General features: G+C 37.3%; 1 protein-coding gene and 1 long non-coding RNA gene across 2 annotated transcripts; both read right to left on the reverse strand.

Annotated features, from left to right (window-relative positions):
- Positions 1 to 1,090: 1,090 nt before the first annotated feature.
- On the reverse strand, positions 1,091 to 7,074 carry LOC126591212 (factor of DNA methylation 4). The gene is made up of 8 exons (XM_050256797.1): positions 6,681 to 7,074; positions 4,067 to 5,163; positions 3,776 to 3,957; positions 3,222 to 3,290; positions 2,845 to 3,132; positions 2,194 to 2,406; positions 1,753 to 1,988; positions 1,091 to 1,407 (listed from the first exon to the last, which is right to left on the reverse strand). The coding sequence occupies exons 1-7, from the start codon at positions 6,701 to 6,703 to the stop codon at positions 1,758 to 1,760; spliced, it is 2,103 nt and encodes a 700-aa protein (XP_050112754.1). The 5' UTR covers positions 6,704 to 7,074; the 3' UTR covers positions 1,091 to 1,407; positions 1,753 to 1,757.
- Positions 7,075 to 14,103: 7,029 nt separating this feature from the next.
- Positions 14,104 to 15,750, reverse strand: LOC126591214 (uncharacterized). The gene is made up of 2 exons (XR_007612303.1): positions 15,641 to 15,750; positions 14,104 to 14,320 (listed from the first exon to the last, which is right to left on the reverse strand). It is a non-coding gene; the product is annotated as an uncharacterized LOC126591214 (long non-coding RNA).
- Positions 15,751 to 22,457: the final 6,707 nt, after the last annotated feature.

Consider the following 22,457-nt stretch of genomic DNA (forward strand, 5'->3'; position numbering starts at 1 on the left):
AAAATTAAAGAAAATTAATTTATGAAATTAAATGTAATATAATTAAATATTTAAAATAAATTGTGAAAATACTTACTTCGTCGTAATAATTGGCGTCGCTTTCATATCTGCTTGCGGCCTTTACCAGTGCTTGATGCCATTTATTCAAACTTGGATGAAGATGTTTCTTCCATTTTGAAGAACAACTCTCGTGATTTCGGGTATTCAATGGAGTGGTGCCTTCGTAGAACTCATAGTATTTTTTGAACGTACGAGTTCAAACACCTTCACTTGTTCGAGAACTTCCCCTCACACTATCTTCTGAGACCCATCTATAAGCCCTGCAAAGAGCTTCATCTTCTTTTCGGGTCCAAGCCCTACCTTCCATTGCCGATATGGCCATTTGAAAATTATTGAAAAAATTGAAGGAAATATTATTGGAAGAAGTAAGAGAACAAAATGTGAGGAATTGAAATAGAATGAAGTAAGATAGTATGGAATGGTGAAAATTATGCGAGAAATGGTGTAGGAATAGCTTAGGTATTTATAGGAAAAAAAAATCCAACGGTCACCTAGCTTCATGCTGACGCCAGGTAACTGTTGGATTCAAATGCTTGGGCCAGCTAGTTGGTCTGTTTTCCCTTTTTTGGTCTGATGGGGCCCACGAGCTCTTTGGTCTAGCTCTCTGTTGGAGACGGTTTTCGTGTCATTTGAGTTATTTTCGGCCCTCTGGCCGGATTGGTTGGAGATGACCTTATGTGTGTCCTTGGAGCTGATATGACACAACTATCCTTACCCAAGACTTTCTTTAATTACAAAACAATCTATCTTTCCTTGGACTAAAGAGAAACTTTGTCTTGGACTGATTCATATGAGACATGATTTTCACACCCTGCTTTTAGTCTCTCACACACCGTGTTTGTTTTTTTTTTTTTTTTTTTTTTTTTTTTTGCCATCAGAATGAATAAATCACACACAAATAGCGGCAATTAAACAGGCGTTTGTGAAAGGTTAAAAAGGGTTTGTTTATCATTTCCATTTTCATAAACGCTATATTTTAATATAATCATGCCAAGTAATGAGTGCAACCTGTCACTGAAAAATGAAACGATTTGGCAGAACTATGGGGTTCTTACTTCCTTTGCCGAAAAGCTCAGAGACAAAAGACCAACCTGAAGCCTATTTTTGTGGTCCAAATATGACATGCAAAGTAGTGTGCTGCAACATCCAATAACTAATACAAATTTGAGTGGTAAATCTGTCCTCACTAATCTTACCATATCTGATGCTGAAATGAAATTCTTAAATTTGTTCAGTCTCGCAATCTGACATCGGATGAAGCAACAAAAGAAGATTTAACAGCGGCTAATCGACACTTAGCAGTAACCGAAGCTCTTTAAGCAACCCATCCATGTTCCGCTCGGTCACCTACAAAAACCACATTCAGGTCAGAGTTAGCCGAGGAAATAAACCCATGCATAAGAAACAACAGTCGAATTACAATGTGAAACCACCATATAGCGACAAGCAACAGTCGAGTTACATGCTATGCATGATGTCATAATTTCCTAATATACAGTCTTCATACTAATCTATCAAGTTCGAAATTGATTTGTATCATTTAAGCATATACTAAATGATTACTATTTTCAACAATGTAACTGACCTCAACATCAAATCATTAAGCAATATTCTTGAAAGAATTCGAATATCTCAGTCTGAAAGCTATGTATGATTCAAGATAGATTTGCAAAGCAAGATTTAAATGCATGCCTTGTTTATCTTCTCCGTTTCCTAAGCGGTTTCCACTTGTTTAGCATAAATACTACTCCCTCCTTCAAGGAAGCCTTCCTTCCTTCTTTGAAGTTCCACAGCTCAGGTATTATATAGCGTCCACTGGGATTATACTCATTCATTTCTATCAAAGCAGTTGTCACTGCCTTGTATACTTCATCACCCAGCTGATTCTTCAAATCCTTCAATTTGTCATCATTTTCATCAATAATTTCCTGTACCCACATCCAACAAAACCCAGTTAATGGAAAGTAAGAGCAACAGGAATACCTCAATCGTTATAAACCACCAGCATTCATTATGAGTTGAACTGTTATAACAAGAGCAACATGTAAAAGATAGTCGTCAACAATGGTATTCTATGTATTTATTTATCGAAAGGAACCCACAATACATATTGCTTGATTGTTGAATGTATACCTTAGGCTTTCCTTCTTGGTCCGTAATAATCTTGAAAGGATGCCAGCTTGGATCCCTAAGATACTCCTCCCACAGAGAGCAGAACTCCACGGCCTTCTCATCTGCTGCTTCATTTGAGTATTTCTCCTTGGTTGCAATTTGAAATGGCTTCTGGTCAAGATCTCCCATTCTCTTCACGCCAATAGTAGCACGGTGGGTTGAATCCCACAGTCCCTGCATATAACAAAAGTTAGACTCCCACAACACCACAAGAGCAGAGACCACGTTTGACAAACCATATTGATAAGCAAGGACCCAGATCAACAAACCATAAGCATGGATTGTGATCAGCGATCCACACTAATTCATGTTCAACAACTTAGTCACATTGCTAATGTGATTTTCTAGCTTAAAAGAGAAACTAATGCCTACGAAACCCCATAAACCAGCTTTCATCATGGTTCCAGCATGCTAATATATACATGTTATTCAAACTCATGCACTGTATGATCCATAGTCTATAGTATCAAGGCATAATTGTTTCATAAAAAATTAATTCTATATCAAATGCATGGAAATATTTAGAAGGAAAAAAAAAATTAATAGCATATTGCAGAGAATATGATTCAATAAAACCCCCAAGATCTAGACCAGAAAAATAAATGTACATACACTGATTAGTTCCTTACGAGCCTCCTGCACTTCATCATTATTCCTCCGCTCCTTAACAAGAAGTGTTTTGTAAAGTTCCTCTACATCGGTATACTCCTCCTCCTTCTCCTTTAACTGGCTTTGTATTTCCTCCACCTTCTTCTTGGCTTCCAAATCCTCATCCTCCTCCATGTGTTTCATCACCTTTACAGCACCTTTCATTCGCTCTATCTCAAGCTCCAGTACCTGTTTGGCATCGAGCTGCTTTTCCAATTCAATAATTCTCTTACGAAGTGTCTCCTTTTCTTTCTGCAATTGCAATTAAAGCAGCATACAAAATTTTTCAGAGTTTCATTCATTCAATTCCCAAAGTTTCAAAATAATAATGGAAAACAAACCTTCTGTTCTTCTGCTAACCATAACATCTTCTCATCAGCTGTCTTTTGTTCCAAGGTAGCGCGCTCATTCTAAAAGCCAAAAAAAAAAAAAAAAAAACTGTATTACGCTGTACTGAATAATAATTGCCAAGAATATCACAAGCAATGATAGATGCCAAATTAAGGCAAACGAAACCAGACATTCACAACAATAACTGCTATGCCATAGGTCAACTCTGTACAACCTCAACTTACCTTACTGACTCCACCAGAAGCATGTGGGACACGAGTATTTAACTAGTCTGTGTTATTCTCATGGAATACCAAATATGTGGGACAGCAGAAAAATGTAAAAGTAAACTAAATGTACATGTTTTGATTTGTTAATCTTATTCTCTTTGTTCTCTCTTTCTCTCTTCTCCTCCGGAAATTCTGATTCCCTGATGTTAGTGTATCTACTTACAAGCTATCACTTTAAATTTATACAAGTCAGAAGTCAATGCCATTGGTACATCTGCACAATATTCAAACAGAGCCTATGTTTATTAAATTTAAGATGGAAACAACAAGATTACCATTTCCCTTTCGTGATAGAGCTTCCTTCTCTCGCTATCATTTTGTGCACGGTGTTCCTGCAGTTGTTTCTCACGTTGCTGAAGCTCTTTCTTTTTAGCTTCCAACTTCAATGCGGCTTTCTTGTGGTCTAAGCATATCTTCTCCAGGTCTTCACGGGCAGCTTTTTGCATTCTTTCTCTTTCTACCAACATAACAAATATATTATAAAGTAAGCAAACACAGGAATAAAATGAGGAACTAAGACAATTTAAAGTATTTTCATAAAGCTGGGGATGTTTTGAGCAGCATACTTTCATTGATAGCTTTGAGCATCTCCTCCTTTTTATTTAAAACGCTTGCTAATTTGTTTAGATCATTGTCGGTCTTGAGGTATTTTCTTTCCAATTCCTCTACTAGTGAATTCTTCGTCTCCAGGGTGCTAGCTAGATCGGAAACCAGTTTTAAATTTTTCCTCTGTTCTTCTGCTTGTTGGGCAGAAACAGTTTTCAGATCTCCGTTCCTACGAAGATGATCACCCAGAATGCTACTCGAGCTGTAATCATCATCCCGAGCAACCCATCCATATAAGTTATCTCCTCGATTCCTAGCTAGAGTATAGTCCCGTTTTCCACAGTGATCAACTTCAAAACTCTTCTCAAAGGACTTTGCATCATGGAAACCTTCCCAGCTTTTCTCGAACTCAACAATAGCATACCCAGAGTGACCCCTTCTACCCCACAAAGGATGAACCCTCACAGGGTTAAAACCTTTACTTGCCAGCTCAGTTTTGAGTTTGGTACCACTTTCCCCAACATGTCTCCCGTCCTTGAATTCAGTTTTAACATTTGCCACAACACCCATCCAAGGCCATACAAACAATTGGTCATTGTCGTGTACAGTAGGGTGAACACCAGCTGAAGAAGCTGTGGTGGGTTTGGCCTTGGGGTAGGGGGTGGGAAGCTTGGGGGCTAGGGGCGGGCAAGCAGTAAGATGGGATTCGGCTGGGGACTCAGAACGATTACTTTTTTCTCTGATTTGGGGTTGGCTAGTGACCACCCCAGCCACTGCATCAGTCCTTCTGTGCAATTTTCGTCCAGCATTAGGTGCTGATTCTATCCTACTCTTCACATCAAGATATCTATCTATATACCTCTCCAAAGCCAAGTGCTTTGCTTTCTCTTTTAAAACCCTGCTGTCTCTGCCAATATCGGAAGCGTGTAGTGAAAGCTCTTTTAGTCGGTAATCACGCCTCCTCTTCTCATCACAAAATGGGCATCTGTAAGTTGAATCAGAATTTTTCACCTTATAACTGCCTTTCTTTAACAGATCGTAATAGTCATATTTATAGTCTTCTAGTTCAGACCGGCTAAAACCCTTTTCTTCTTTCAATCTGTGAGACATGTCAAGCCTGCAATGCAGATCATTTCTATCACTTCAAAGCAACCAAACAAGGCAATAAGGTACAAAAATATCCAGATGAAAAACAAACCCCAACACATGTACTATGAAATAAAGATTGGACTTTCAGTGCTTGCTAAATATTGAACATACTTTAAACGCAAACAATATGTCTGACCAATTACTGAATAACGGTCTTCTACGATATGATCTGTTATCTTCCCCTTGTCATTAACAATAAAAAACATTTTAAAATCCAAGCTTATAAAACTTCAGAAACATTTGGCTGACATAGATAAACAAAGTAATCATGGTTTAGGGGCATGGGAATACACACTTTACTACTACCATTTTGTCATTTCCTTTTTCCATTATCTTACATAACTAAATTTTTCTAGCTGCATTTCACCAAGGCATGAATTGCCAAGGATAATCCATTTCCTGACATTGCATATAGGCACTCTAGACGCATTCAATCTCTATCCCGCGGCGAATATGTTTATCTCACTTAACACCTTCAGCAACCCAAATTTCTTCTACTTTCCCGGGACCAAATACCGGTGTCACCACCTTAGTGGCAGCATATACATTAACTTGACAAGCATCTGATTACTCCCAATTTTTATCTGTCTGACCTCTAACCATAGACCTCCTGCTGCTGTGCGTCGCATATGTTTGATAACACAACATAATTTACCGCACTCATGTTTTGTAATTAAACATATTTTCAAAGATGGTTCCATCTAACTTATTTGTAGAGTTATACAACAAGCTTTTAAAGAGTTATATACGATACATCTTCGTTAATGGTTTTCAGAGGTTGTTAATGCAGCACATAGATATGTGTCATTGGCTACAAGAGTCTATATTTACAGCTTCAATATAGACGCATCTAACAAATTAATTTTGTTATTCATTACATGTCGATATAGACAAAATCGTTATAGGTTTCAGAGTTATTGGTTTTAAAATGTATCATTACATAAATAAAAAATTTTGATAACTCGAAATCTAAACTACACTTGGAGGGGATTCCAACTCGGGTGCCTGGGTGAGAACACAATGTTGTAGCCAAACGGTCTAACGCACATCTGCTATTTTGTATATACATTCTTTTAAGAATTCTTTTCTTAAAAGGCGATAATCTAAACAACTCAAATCTACGCGGGAAGAAGATCGTACTGACCATGAGCTATTTATTATTTAAAATTAACAAGCATAGCATTTGCAAGGGCAAATGTGTCAAGGTGTGTCTGGTTTAGATTTAAATAAAACCCACCTAATCAGCTCAGTAAGACTTAAAACACTCATTTTCCTTTCGTCTCCCCCCAAATTTTCTCAGCAACCAAACAGTCCATTACAAAGTATAAACAACAAAAACAGCAGAATCACAAAGATCAATGCACAAAATCAGCAATGTCTGAGCTAAACTCTGTTTGGTTACCCAAAAATACAGAATCCCAACTCTGTTCTCCTCGGGAAACCAAGCAGCGCTAAACCACATGCATTTGAGTTCGAAACTCATACCTTGGTTTCTTGGAAACAGACATTTCGAAACCCTAGCCGGTATCGGAAATCTGAAGTTCTGGACCGGCGACCTAACGACGCCGTTGATGTTGACGAAGCAATGATTTCAGCCTCGGAGCTTAAAACGACGGCGTTGCCTGAGGTACGAAGGATATAACGACGCTCCCGTTGAAGTCGCCTACGAGAAGGCCATTCGGACGACGATCAGTGAAAAACTCGGGAAATGGGATGAAATCGGAAGCTGAAACGAAACGGTGGCCGTGTTGGCGGCCAGACGACGGCGGAAAGGACGAGACTGCGGCAGAGAAAATGGCGTTTAGGGTTTTAGAGAGAGAGAGAGTGAGGTGAAGAGTGAGGAGTTTGAGAGAGAGAGGAGAAGGGATCTCTGCAAATTCATCACACCATTTACCCTTTCGTTCCCGAAAACATCCGTTCTTGAATTTCTCCCTATTTTTCGAATTTTTTGCTTTTGCCATTTCTAGAACCATCTTCCCGAGTGTGTAATATTTTCTTGTACTCGCCACGGATTATACGGGATTTTAGTGACTTCTTGATCGGACGGCTAGATGTTAGCAACAAAAGAGAGAGCGGATTTTAGGGAAACTAGTGGCGTTGGGGGTGGGCGCTACCACATGCTTTGTGTGACCAACCTTGTGGGGCATGGACGACACGTGGAGGCTAGATAATGGATATGCTTATTGGCGAGTACTGTACCAACAGTTGACCCAAGAAGAAATTTGCTGGAAATTGGATAAAATCATATAACCACGATTTTGTGTAAGAATTCTTGATCGACATTTTAGTTAAAATGATCTTTCAGAGATTCATATAACATCTTATTTTGATTTTTGTTAGTCAAAATTAATAAAAGTGGTTCCTGAGTTTGTCAACCGTAAATCAATTTAGTTCTTTCGTAAAAAAATTGTCACTATTCTAATTGTGTGGAGGGTTGGTTTGACAAAATACTTTTAAAAAGGATAGTGAAGATTTTTCACAAAATAATAAAATGATTTACAGTGAACAAACTCATGATCACTTCTATCGATTTTCATTATCGGTGACCAAAATGAGGAGTTATGTCAATCCTAATAATCATTATTGCTAATGCACTGCAATTTTTGTGTTGTAAAGTGTAAATTGTTATAATATGAAAGTTTCAGAAAGATGGGACATAGTTTATCATTAATCGCATTGATGTCACTCGTGCATCTAATAAGCGTTGAGTTTTTATGAAAAATGTCAAATTGTAACTTGAAGACCTGGCATTCGTGTCTTGTTTTTCGTATTCGTGTCGTTTTCGTGTCATACTCGATATCTTAACGGGTCGTGTCGTGTAACACCCGTTAAAATAAACGGGTAAAATGACCCGACCCGATAATATTAACAGGTAATATGACCCGACCCGTTACCCGTTAAGGAAAAAATATTTTAAACCAATAAATAATCAAATGAAAAACATAATACTAAATAAGTATATACATTCCATATTATCACATCCAAAACATAAAAACGCAATTTTGTTTTAAGTATATTTTCGCTTACCTAAAGTCTTTAATAGTTTTTTAATTAATGTAGAAGTGTAAAAAAATATAGAAAACAAATATATAAACACTCGTAATGACAAGCTTTATAACTTTCATGAAGAGCTTAACTTCAAAATTTGCCACTATAATCATATAAATCATAGATCAAAATTTAACCGTTGATTGTTGTTTACATTTATGCTTCATTATTCTCATCAAATTTCAATTTTTTAGATTTTCTTTTTTGAAAACATGATCTATTAGAGGGTGCAGGTAGATGAACGGTTTGGATCGTTGATATTATATTTAGAGTTTTACGGTTAGTGAAAATATTGCTTGATGTTTATAAAGTTTCTACAAATTATATGACATTGACTCATATTTCAGTTAACCGTAAATATCGAAACGTGATATCATCTTCTTAAATCCGCCAGATGATCATGTTTTCAAAAAATAAAATTTTAAAAATGAAATTCAGTAAGAAGAATAAAGCGTAAATGACAATCGACGGTTAAATAAATTTAAGGTTTTACTACTACAAAATTATCTATTGTTGGCGGTCCAAAAACTTTTTTCAACGATTCAACCGTCAAACTTATTTGTACACATTCCAAGATTGCATACGTAAAAAATCGTAAAAAACAAATATTCAGAGATTACGTAACGGAACAAAAGTTTTCAACGGTTATAAACGAAAAATCACAATTTAACGGTTATTTTAGCTCCGATTTTGATGATTTTTTACAGATACACTCCTCGACCCTATAAGAATGTAATGAATAAATTTGATCTTTAATTTAAAGTATTTACACTTGTGGATACCACAAAACTTATTTTATACTCAATAGAAGTATAATATTAACTCTAAGTGTTTGTATAATCTACCGTTTTGACGCAATATGCATTCTACGAAACTTTTTTCAATGATCCAACCGTCAAACTTATTTTTACACATTCCGAGATCGCATACGTAAAAAGTCGTAAAAAACAAACATTCAGAGATTACGTAATGGAACAAAAGTTTTCGACGGTTATAAACGAAAAATCACAATTTAACGGTTATTTTATATCCGATTTTGATGATTTTTTACATATACACTCCTCGACCCTATAAGAATGTAATGAATAAATTTGATCTTTAATTTAAAGTATTTACACTAGTGGATACCACAAAAACTTATTTTATACTTAATAGAAGTATAATATTAACTTTAAGTGTTTGTTTAATCTACTGATTTGACGCAATATGCATTCTACAAAACTTTTTTTAACGATCCAACCGTCAAACTTATTTGTACACATTCCGAGATCGCATACGTAAAAAATCATAAAAAAAACATTCAGAGATTACGTAACGGAACAAAAGTTTTCGACGGTTATAAATGAAAAATCACAATTTAACGGTTATTTTAGCTCCGATTTTGATGATTTTTTACAGATACACTCCTCGACCCTATAAGAATGTAATGAATAAATTTGATCTTTAATTTAAAGTATTTACACTAGTGGATACCACAAAAAACTTATGTTATACTTAATAGAAGTATAATATTAACTCTAAGTGTTTGTTTAATCTACCGTTTTGACGCAATATGCATTCTACGAAACTTTTTTCAACGATCCAACCGTCAAACTTATTTGTACACATTCCGAGATCGCATAAGTAAAAAAACGTAGAAAATAAACATTCAGAGATTACGTAATGGAACAAAAGTTTTCGACGGTTATAAACGAAAAATCACAATTTAACGGTTATTTTATCTCCGATTTTGATGATTTTTTACAGATAGACTCCTCGACCTATAAGAATGTAATGAATAAATTTGATCTTTAATTTAAAGTATTTACACTAGTGGATACCACAAAAACTTATTTTATACTTAATAGAAGTATAATATTAACTCTAAGTGTTTGTTTAATCTACTGTTTTGATGCAATATGAATTCTACAAAACTTTTTTCAATGATCCAACCGTCAAACTTATTTGTACACATTCCGAGATCGCATACGTAAAAAATCATAAAAAACAAACATTCAGATATTACGTAACGGAACAAAAGTTTTCGACGGTTATAAACGAAAAATCACAATTTAACGGTTATTTGAGTTCCGATTTTGATGATTTTTTATAGACACACTCCTCGACCCTATAAGAATGTAATAAATAAATTTGATCTTTAATTTAAAGTATGTACACTAGTGGATACCACAAAAACTTTTTTTATACTTAATTGAAGTATAATATTAACTTTAAGTGTTTGGTTAATCTACTATTTTGACGCAATATGCATTTTACGAAACTTTTTTTAATCATCCAACCATCAAACTTATTTGTACACATTTCGAGATTGCATACGTAAAAAATCGTAAAAAATAAACATTCAGAGATTACGTAACGGAACAAAAGTTTTCGACGGTTATAAACGAAAAATCACAATTTAACGGTTATTTTAACTCCGATTTTGATGATTTTTGTACAGATACACTCCTCGACCATATAAGAATGTAATGAATAAATTTGATCTTTAATTTAAAGTATTTACACTAGTGGATACCACAAAAACTTATTTTATACTTAATAAAAGTATAATATTAACTCCAAGTGTTTGTTTAATCTATCGTTTTGACGCAATATGCATTCTACAAAACTTTTTTCAACGATCCAACCGTCAAATTTATTTGTACACATTCCAAGATCGCATACGTAAAAAATCGTAAAAAACAAACATTCAGATATTACGTAATGGAACAAAAGTTTTCGACGATTATAAACGAAAAATCACAATTTAACGGTTATTTTAGCTCCGATTTTGATGATTTTTTACAGATACACTCCTTGGCCCTATAAGAATGTAATGAATAAATTTGATCTTTAATTTAAAGTATTTACACTAGTGGATACCACAAAAACTTATTTTATACTTAATAGAAGTATAATATTAACTCTAAGTGTTTGTTTAATATACCGTTTTGACGCAATATGCATTCTACGAAACGTTTTTCAACAATTCAACCATCAAACTTATTTGTACACATTCCGAGATTGCAAACTTAAAAAATCGTAAAAAACAAACATTCAGAGATTACGTAACGGAACAAAAGTTTTCGACGGTTATAAATGAAAAATCACAATTTAACGGTTATTTTAGCTTCGATTTTGATGATTTTGTACATATACACTCCTCGACCCTATAAGAATGTAATGAATAAATTTGATCTTTAATTTAAAGCATTTACATTTTTTTTATATATGAGTGATTGTATATATATATTTTTACATTTTTTACACTTCTACAATAATTATTATTAATTATTATTAATTTTGCCCTCAAATAAAAAACATTATTCATGAGGGTTTGAAGGATTTTAAAAATCTAAACGATAATATAAGTGTAACAATTATCTATTTGTAGAGGAATAATGACAAATCCCGAGTGTTTATATATTCTTTCACATTTTTCATACTTGTATGTATGTCTTCTTAGTTCTTGCATATACAAATACTATACTAGTATATTTTAATTTTGGAAAAGAATATGTTATGTAAAATTTATCCTAGTAATGATAATAAGGAACTCTCATAATAAAAATAAATAATGACTAATTTTTTTTTTTTTTTATAATTTATATAGAACAATAATACAAAACTATATATTTAATATAGAATATATTGTAGATATTAATATGACTATTGTATTTTATAATAAATCTTTTAGTAATTAAACTTTAAAATTATTAAAATAATTTTTTCTTAACGGGTCGAAACGGGTTACCCACGTGTTACCCGCGTGTATACCTGTTAAGAACCCGTTATTAACGGGTTCTTAACGGGTCACCCGATAGTGACCCGATAAGTTATCGTGTTGACCCGAAACCCGTTATTTTCGTGTCGTTTTCATGTCGTGTCAAAAACTGCCAGGTCTACTTGAAGTAGAACCATTTAATATAAATTATGATTTGTTTTATATGATGGCGGTAGAACTTTTCATATTATTTAACAATATATTGAATAGTCATATTATGATCATAAAACTAATATAGTATAGAACAAAAACTAAAAACTAATTTTTTTCCACAAACTTCAACACAATTCATAATAGAAACCAAATTATGTTAGACTTTATATATTTCATAAATAACTAAAAACATTAACTTGGAAGAGTCCATAAATTATACTCAATTGATAGAGTACTCGAAGTCAACATGGCATGTAGGAAAGATGAACATGTTTGACAGAACCGTGCAGAATAGTCTCAACCATGGACTTCTCCTTCGGTGGAAATCATATTGGAATCCTGCTGAATAATATGTTAGTTGACCAAAGTCTTCTGCACACTCAACACTCCTTTATACTCGAACTAATAGGGTGTTCATATGAGTTTCTATGTGTTGTGAGAGCAGGGACTTTAGCCTTGTATTTATATGGACTTAACCCTAATGAATCTTCCCATAATAATGTCATTAGGATTCCTTGCAGTCCAAGGATAATTGATACACCAAATCTCATGCCAAATAGGATAGAATTAAGAGCCCTTATTCCCTAAGGAAATCTGGAATATATTAGCTTTACTTAGGGTACAAGCTATAACTATTAACTAAATCATAATCTTATTTATACTCCAAGCAATCCTTAAATTAACTGTGTAGACCTATTAATCGTAAGATTATGGTTCAACGTCCAACAAATTAGACATACAAATCAATGGAAAAACTAAAACACAAATTTATGTTATCCCATTGCAATTGTATTGCAGAAAATACAAGAACATAATTTTCAAAAACCCTAAAGTAGAAACCAAATTAGACATACAAATCAAAGATTAAATAGAAGAAAAAACATACATGTTAGAGAAATTGACGATTTGAGCGGACCACATAAAAGATTTCACTGAATTAAATCAGAAATTTGTAATGAGAAAGAGGAGTGAAAAGAGAGGAAATCATCTCCAAATTAAAATTACCTTTAGTTTAGTAGCTCCTGGAGAGTGACTCTGCTTGAATAAACATGAACAACTAAAGGAGAAAGTCAAGTGAATAAATCGCCTGAAGAGGAGGCAAGTGAAGTTGACGGATGGGGAGAGAACAACGACAAATAAGAGTGGAAGATGAGAACGCGTAATAAAAGTGTTGGAAATATATGTAAACTAATAACTTGATGAAGATGAGTATTTATCTAATATAGTAAAAAATTAACCTTTAATTTCAAAAATGTCATTTTTTATAAAATCTTTCAAATACATCCAAAATTCCACCTAAACAGACACAAATACCCTCAAATTTAACAATCAAATAAATTAAAGGCTTTCAATATGATTTGTGACATTGACATAACTTTTTAACCTGGTTCTTAACAATTAACGATAATCAATAGTAATGTTCTTGAATTTGTCTATCGTGAATCATTTTAGTCTTTCTTTGAATTTGTCCGTCGTGATCATTTTAGTTTTTTCGTGAAAACTCTGTTAGTGTGATAATGTGGCACCACGTGGGTCTCACAAATACAATCATATAACGACATGTGGATTAACTTTAAAAACTATTTTTATATTTAAAACTAAACATGATATTAGTAAGAAAAAAGGCGTTGAATGCATGATTGAAATTATGCTGCTCCCACTTGCTGTCACTGCGGCGACGCTCAATGTCGGTGATGAGGGGGTCAAAGGGGATAAGGTTGTGGTGGTGGAGTGTAGAAGCAAAGGTGAAGTTGGACCGGAGCTTGAGGCGACAGTAGCTAAAAAGCATTTAATTTATTTTGACACGCCCCGATCCCGATGTCCGGGGGATGTCGAGATGGCCACGTGTTGGCCAACACCCGAGGGTGACGTAAGTCATTTAATGAATGCATATGCTGATAACATGTGAAACATGCATGTAAATTTCGCGTGAACTACGCAATATAATATTCCAACATAAACCTTATAAAAATAATATAATAATATTCAACTGCCAACAATGATAATGATAGTGATAATGCATGACATGTTCAGAGCATACACCTAAATAAGAATACAAGCGGAATGTGCTATTACAAGTGATGACAAGCAGAGAGGATGACACGATATCATTGGTAGGGAAATGCTTCGTAGCTCGGATCGTAAGCCGCGTTCCTGTGTCCTGAGGGGGCGCAAAACAAACATGAGTGGACGAAGTTGATATATATGTAATACGGAAACATTTATTCAACAACATACTAACCCCCAAAGTTTATGACAACTAATAGCATAATATGTGATAGGTTTTCCGAACACCCTAGCATGCCATAAAAATAAAAATAAAAACCTTTCATAAAACATATATCATAAATAGTGTGCTAACTAGTGGTATTATAATTGCCTGGAGGCTCTCCATCACGCGCCCGTAGGCAGAACCGTCACGTGCCCGTAGGCAGAACATACGCCCATATGCAGAACATACACCCGTAGGTAGAACATATGCCCGTAGGCAGGACAATGACACGCACAAACACATTGAATATAATCTTTCCAGCATAAGTACATATATCTCAAATCATCTACATAGTATATAGTCATCCATCATATGTACTACAAAGAGTGTAAAAACATGTTCATAAAGAGTATATAGTCATCCATCATATATACTACAAAGAACATAAATTCGATAAAATATGGTATTCCAAAATATTCTCAGTAAAACATGATAATCATAAAGTGTAAATCTAATTTACTCATAAAACGTAACCATTAAATCATGCTTCTCATGTATGAATTTCTACTATTAAAACATGTAATTTAGAAAGGGTCCACTCACAAATACTCCGTCTTCAATGAGCCGTGCGAAATAGAAAGGACAGAATAGTCGTTAATAGTCGCACCTAAGCACATAAAGAGTCAAATTAATAAAACTCTATCATAATGATTGAATTTCAAGAAATGGACATCATAAACGGATTCAGGATGTCGAAAAACATAAAGGGGGACCTCGGGTACCCCTACGATTCGCCATGGGTCGCCGAAAAAGTCGCTGGCGGAGCATGAGACGTCAACTCGGCCTCAAATACCCCTACGCACGGCCTGGGTTACTGGGATCCGACTGCACTGGGCCGGATCCAGGCATGGGCCTATTGGATTTGGGCTTTGGTTATTAGGCTGGTAACCCGGCCCAAGGGAAAATGGGTTTTGGGTTTAACGAGCCGAAAGCCCTCGGTTTGGGCCTAAAAGTTCGACCCAAGGGTTTTTGGGTTTGGCTTATATAAATGGGTTTGGGTTTGGGGTTTAACGGGTTGTAGGCTTGAGCTGGCACGGCCCAAAGGCCCTGGTTAATTGGGTTAAGGGTTTCGGGTTTGGGTCAACTGACTCGTTTCTCATCGAGGAAGAATGCCGGAGCCTTCCGAGCTCCGGTCGATGCCGATTCACCACTTAACCCTAAGATCTACCTATTAAAATGAAGGTATAAATGAGAGGGAGAGATTCGTACCTTCGTGGTCCCTCGTCGTGGCTAGGAAGTGGCCGAATTTGGTGCTTAAAGTCGTTGGACTCGCCGGAGATCCTCTGTGCTCCACAAAGATGAAGAGAGAGAATGAGAGAGAAAGCTAACGTGATGATGGTGGTGGTGCGGCCATCGTTGTCAGGGTGTGGGTGTTTGGGTGTCACAGGGAAGGAGAGGGGGAGAAAGGTCCGAGAGAGAAAATGTGTGAGTTGAAAGAGAGAGTTGACTCGGGAAAGAAGAGAGAAGAAGAGAGATAGAGATATGAGATGGGTGTGCCACGTGGCAAGCAAGGAAATGAGGAGAGTTAGGTGTAAATCCCAAAAAGAAACCAGATTGGGTAGTGGATAGGAGACAAAAAGGTAATTTCAAAATTCCCGTTAAATGAAATTACAATTTGTTTAGGGCGGAATTTCACAATTTACCCCCTTAAAAGAATTTTGTCCCCAAAATTACAACCTTAAATAAATAAATACTGGTACTGGGTCCTCATCAGTTCCTCCATTTCCCATGTCATTTCCTCGATTGCATGGTTTCTCCACAATATTTTTACCAACGGGATGACTTTGTTCCTCAGAGTTTTATCTTGTTGGTCAATGATCGTCATTGGTTCCTTGAAATAACTCACATGTTGAAGTGAGAGGGATCTGATACATACTTCCGAAGTATGGAAACATGAAATACGTTGTGAATTTGTGACTGCTCTGGCGGTAGTTCTAACCTATAAGCAACTGCACAAATTCTCTCCGTAATCCAGTAGGGACCAATATATCGAGGGCTCAATTTCCCTCACTTACCAAATCGAACCACGCCCTTCTAAGGCGACAACTTCAAGAAAACAAAGTTACCGATCTCATACTCACGATCCCTGGAATGTCGGTCCGTAATGCTTTTATGTCGATCTTGTGCTGCATTCCGATTTTTCTTTATCAACTATATGTCAGTATTAGTGGTGTCAACAATTTTTGGTCCCACTAACACCCGTTCACCGACCTCCGTTCAACCTAACTGCGTCTGACACGTTTTCCCATACAGTACCTCGAACGATGCCATACCAACACTAGAATGATAGCTGTTGTTGTAGGCAAACTCGATTAGAGGCAAATAGTTATCCTAACTACCTTTTCATTAGAGAACAGACACTCATAACATGTCCTCCAAAGTTTGAATCGTCCTCTCAGATTGACTATCAGTCTATGGATGATAGGTAGTGCTGTACAACAACTGAGTATCCATGGCGTCATTGAAAGCTCTCCAACCTGGACTTGAACCTTAGATCCCTATCCGAAATAATGGTAACAGGTACCCTGTGGAGCTTGACAATATTGTCAATGAACAATCGTGATAACCTCTCCAGCGTGTAGGTTTGTCGAACAGGTATGAAGTGAGCAGTCTTGGTGAGTTGGTCTACTATTACCCATATGCCATCAAACCTCGACCGTGTGCTCAACAAACCATACACGAAATCCATGGTGATGTTTTCGCACTTCCACGTAAGTATAGGAAGGTTCTGCGTTAGCCCTTTAGGTCTATGTCTGTCCACCTCCACTTGTTGGCAAATAAAGCATCTCCTTACATACTCTGCCATATCCCGCTTCATCCTGTACCAGTAGTAGAACGGACGGATAGTGTGATACAATTTGGTACTCTCCGGATGCATGGCATACGCCGAAATGTGGGCTTCATCAAGAATTTCCTTCTTCACCACTTCATTGTCTTTAGGCACAAACAACCTATTTCCCATCACCAATGCTTCATCTCTCTAGATTTTCAAATCTTGCCTAGAACCATTTTGCACCAATTCCTTTCGGTCTGCACACTGTTGGTTAAGCTCATGAGCTTCCCGAACCAAATGCACCAACACATGCCTAATCTGGAAGTGTGCTAACAATGATCCCTATGAATCTGGTGTCACTGCAACGCCGGTCTCTCAAAGAGAAAATAATAGCGAAATATGGATAGCTCGAAGAAAGGCAAGTTGTCTATAGGATTTTCGGCTAAGTGAGTCCGTTACGACATTTGCGTGACCAGGATGATACTCAATAGTGCAGTCATAGTCAGTATTGAGTTTCATCCACCTTCTCTACCTCAAATTTAGCTCATTTTGGGTGAAGACATACTTTAAACTCTTGTGATCGGTGAAGATGCGGCATTTCTCATCGTACAAGTAATGTCGCTAGATTTTTAGAGCAAAAACCACTGCTCTGAGTTCCAGATCATGAGTGGGGTAGTTTTTCTCATGAGTTTTGAGCTGCCTAGAAGCATAGGCGATGACTTTCCCATGCTGCGTCAGAGCACAACCCAACCTTGATAATGATGTATTACTGTAAATTTCAAACTCATCGCCATCGTCAGGAAGAACAATGACAAGGGCGTGAGTAAGACGCTGCTTAAGCTCCTGGAAGCTTCATTCACAACTCTCATCCCACTCAAATTTAACCCCATTCCGGGTCAACTTAGTAAGAGATAGGTCGATTGCTGAGAAATCCTGCACAAAACGTCAATAATATCCAGCCAATCCCAGAAAACCCCTCACTTCAGTAACATTCCTCGACTATTCCCACATATACACTGCAGAAATCTTCTGAGGATCCACACTAATTCCCTCAGTAGAGACCACATGCCCGAGGAAATTGATTTGATCTAGCCAAAATTGACACTTACTGAACTTCGCATATAGCTAATGTTTTCTCAACCTCTCTAACATGAACTTCAAATGCTTCATGTGCTCGGCATTACTTTTGGAGTAGATCAGGATGTCATCAAGAACATAATCACAAACCGATCAAGATACGGTCTGAAGACTATGTTCATCAAATCCATGAAAGTTGCGGGTGCATTCGTCAACCCAAAAGGCATAACACAAAACTCATAGTGTCCATACCTAGAGTGAAAGGTAGTATTTGGTACATCTTCATTCCAGATCAGTAGCTGGTGATAACCCAAACGAAGGTCGATCTTAGAGAACACATAAGCACCCCTCAGTTGGTCAAACAGATCATCAATCCGAATGAGGGGATAACGGTTCTTCACCGTCACTTGATTAAGTTGTTTGTAGTCAATGCAAAGTCTTATCGACCCATCATTCTTCCTGAAAAACAGTACAAGAGCGCCCTAAGGAAACGTGTTGGGCTGGATGTAGCCTTTATCTATTAGCTTCTGAAGTTGAATCTTCAATTCCTTTAACTCAGCAAGTGCTATTCGGTATGGTGCCAATGAAATGGGGTTGGTACCTGGAAGTAAATCAATCGTGAATTCGATTTCCCTCGCAGGTGGTAACCCTGGAAAATCCTCGGGAAATACATCAATGAATTCATTCACCACTGGCACATCTCCAGCACATAAAGAAGGTTCATCTTACGTGACACAACCCTTATGTAATAACTTAGTCGTGTGGATGGCTGAAATGATACTATTTGGGAGGATCCGTCGCTCACCCTGAAATGTGATCGCTGGTCATCCAAGCTGATTAAATGTCACAAATTTCTTCCTACATCCGACATAGGTATTGTGCCTAGACAACCAATCCATTCCCAAGATGACATTGAACTCCACAAGTTTGAAAGGAATTAAATTGGCCTCCAAGATTTCCCCTTCAACAATAACTGGGCAGTCCTTAAACTTCCATTGTGCACAGAATAGATCTCCAGGTGGTATTTGGATGAACATATCAAATCTGAGTTATGTAGGCTGTAGGTTTACCACCTTTGCAAATGGTGAGGATATAAAAGAATAAGTGGCTCCCGAATCAATCAGAACACGAGCCCAATTACCACAAACAAGTAACGTACTAGTAATAACTCTGGGGTCCTACTCCGCCTTCTGCTAAGTCATGGCATTGATACGCCCATGAGCCTGACGTCCCAAACCATTGTTACGGCCACCTCGAGTCCTAGGACCTTGGCTGTTGCGGCTTGCTCGGTTCCTTTGAGTACGACTACCTGAAGCTGTTCCAGAAAACTGATGTTGCCTTTGAGCGGGGATCTGAGTACTCTGGTTGTTACTGCCACCATAACTCTGAGTAGTCGAATAATTACCCCTATCGTAACTCTAGGTACTCTGGTTATTTCTTCCATCGTAACTCGAACCAAAAGCGAAATCATCAAATGTAGGTGAAGTACTGCAATTTTGGGCTATATACCTAAAGTCGCCCCACCTGTAACACTCAGCCGGATTAGCCGTACTCAGATTAAAGTGGCTGAAAGATCGCCTCGCCGATTCACTGCATGAGCCTTCACTAAATGATCCTGGACCCTGGCTCTGTTGCTTGAATGACTAAGAGTGTCAAGGGCTGAAGGAATTAGAAGAAGTATAAGGCTTACTCATACTCCGGGATCGGAATCCACAACCCCGCTGACTCTGGTTCCGAGGCTAGTTCTAGATCCGCAACTGATTCTAGTTTTGAGACTGATTATGATTAAGTTCATTCCACCTCATCTGTTCAATTCTCAAAGCCACCTCAATCATTTCCTCGTATGAGGTATGCCTCTATGGTGCCAGAAGCTCGCAAAAGTCATGGTTCATAGCAATATGCAGCTGAATCATCATCGCCCGTTGGTTCCTATAGGTTCCCTCATGGTGCCTCGCCAATCGCCGAAAAATGCAATCAAACTCTGTAATACTCAAGCTGCCTTGGCGAAAATCTAGAAATTCATGTCTCTTCCTCAGTTGATACCTAGGACTTAGAAAGTGTTTGCTGAATAGTCTTCTGAATGTAGCCCAAGTCATTAAAAAGTGACGTGGTGCGAGAACCCGTCACTGACTTCCACCAATACCTCGCGCTCCCCTGAAGGAAGTAATGAGCGGTATTCACCCATTCAGACCCTAGGCATCTCATATTCTCCAAGGTGTCATCCATCTTTTCCAACTAATCCTCAGCCTCCTCACATGCTCCAACTACATTAAGTTTCATAACGTCGTGGCTACGAGCGATCTCCATATATGTACAACTCGATTTGCTACTACCAGGAAAAACATTTCATAGCGCGGAGGTCAATTGTTGAATTCCTCCCATTAGACCAGAACGAGGTCGTCGAGGTACATTCCCACCAGCATGATCCATGATTTTGATAAGAGGTAAACAAGATTTAGAATGATAAAAATTATGGCTACAAGAAAGCTTATGATTACCAAATGGAAGAATGAAGTCCTAAGTATGCCCTGATACCAATCTGACATGCCCCGATCCCAATGTCCGGGGGACATCGGGATGGCCACGTGCTGGCCAACACTCGAGGGTGACTCATGCCATTTAATGAATGCATATGCTGAGAACACGTGAAACATGCATATAAATTTCGCGCAAACTACGCAATATAATATTCCAACATAAACCTTATAAAAATAATATAATAATCTTCAACTGCCAACAATGATAACGATAGTGATAATGCATGACATGTTTAGAGCATACATCTAAATAAGAATACAATTGGAAGGTGCTATTACAAGTGATGACAAGCAGAGAAGATGGCACGATGGCACGAGTAGGGGAATGCATCGTAGCTCGGATCGTAAGCCTCGTTTCTGTGTCCTGAGGGGGGTGCAAAACAAACATGAGTGAACCAAGTTGATATATATGTAATACGGAAACAATTATTCAACAACATATTAACCCCCAAAGTTTATGAAAACTAATAGCATAATATGTGATAGGTTTTCCGAAAACCCTAGCATGCCATAAAAAAATAAAAATAAAAATAAAAAAATAAAAAATAAAAAACCTTTCATAAAACATATATCATATATAGTGTGCTAACTAATGGTATTATAATCGTTTGAAGGCTCTCTATCACGCACCCGTAGGTAGGATATACGCCCATAGGCAGGACCGTCACGCGCCCCGTAGGCAGAACATACGTCCGTAGGCAGGCAGGACATACGCCCGTAGGCAGAACATACACCTGTAGGTAGAATATACGCCCATAGGCATGACAGTGAACACTAGATATGTACAAAAACATTGAATATAATATTTCCAGCATAAGTACGTATATCTCAAATCATCTTCATAGTATATTGTCATCCATCATATATACTACAAAGAATCTAAAAACATGTTCATAAATAGTATATAGTCATCCATTATATATACTACAAAGAACATAAATTCAATAAAGTATGGTATTCCAAAATATTCTTAGTAAAACATGATAATCATAAAGTGTAAATCTAATTTACTCATAAAACGTAACCATTAAATCATGCTTTTCATGTATGCATTTCTACTATTAAAACATGCATTTTAGAAGGGCACTCACAAATACTCCGTCATCGATGAGCCGTGCGAAATAGGAAGGACGAAATCGCAGTTAATAATCGTACATAAGCACATAAAGAGTCAAATTAATAAAACTCTATCATAATGATTGAATTTCGAGAAATGGACTTTATAAACGGATTCAGGATGTTGAAAAACATAATGGGGGACCTCGAGTAACCTCACGCGCCGCCGTGGGTTGTCGGAAAGTTTGCCGAAAAAGTCGTCGGCGGCGCATGTGCTCCACGCGCCGGCACCGGCTCGGCCTTATGTGTGCCCACGCGTAGGTCCACGCATGACCTGGGTTCCTAGGATCCGACTAGGCTGGGCCAGATCCAGGTATGGGCCTGGGCTTGGGCCTATTGGATTTGGGCTTTGGGTATTGGGCTAGTAACCCAGCCCAAGGGAAAATGGGTTATGGGTTCAACAGGCCGAAGGCCCTGGGTTTGCACAACTGGGTTTAGGCTTGAAAGCCCGGCCCAAGGGTTTTTAAGTTAGGTTTATATAAATGGGTTTGGTTTTAACGGGCCGTAGGCCCGAGCTGGCACA

Source organism: Malus sylvestris, chromosome 11 (assembly GCF_916048215.2).
Source record: "Malus sylvestris chromosome 11, drMalSylv7.2, whole genome shotgun sequence".
In the NCBI taxonomy this organism is placed as follows: Eukaryota; Viridiplantae; Streptophyta; class Magnoliopsida; order Rosales; family Rosaceae; genus Malus; species Malus sylvestris.

Excerpts from the sequence above, each read along its gene's own strand:
- LOC126591212 (XM_050256797.1), bottom strand. The coding sequence starts at position 6,703 with ATGTCTGTTTCCAAGAAACCAAG. Across the intron at positions 5,164-6,680 it reads TCTGTTTCCAAGAAACCAAG|GCTTGACATGTCTCACAGAT; the intron begins GTATGAGTTTCG and ends TCTGCATTGCAG. Across the intron at positions 3,958-4,066 it reads GCTCAAAGCTATCAATGAAA|AAAGAGAAAGAATGCAAAAA; the intron begins GTATGCTGCTCA and ends TTATGTTGGTAG.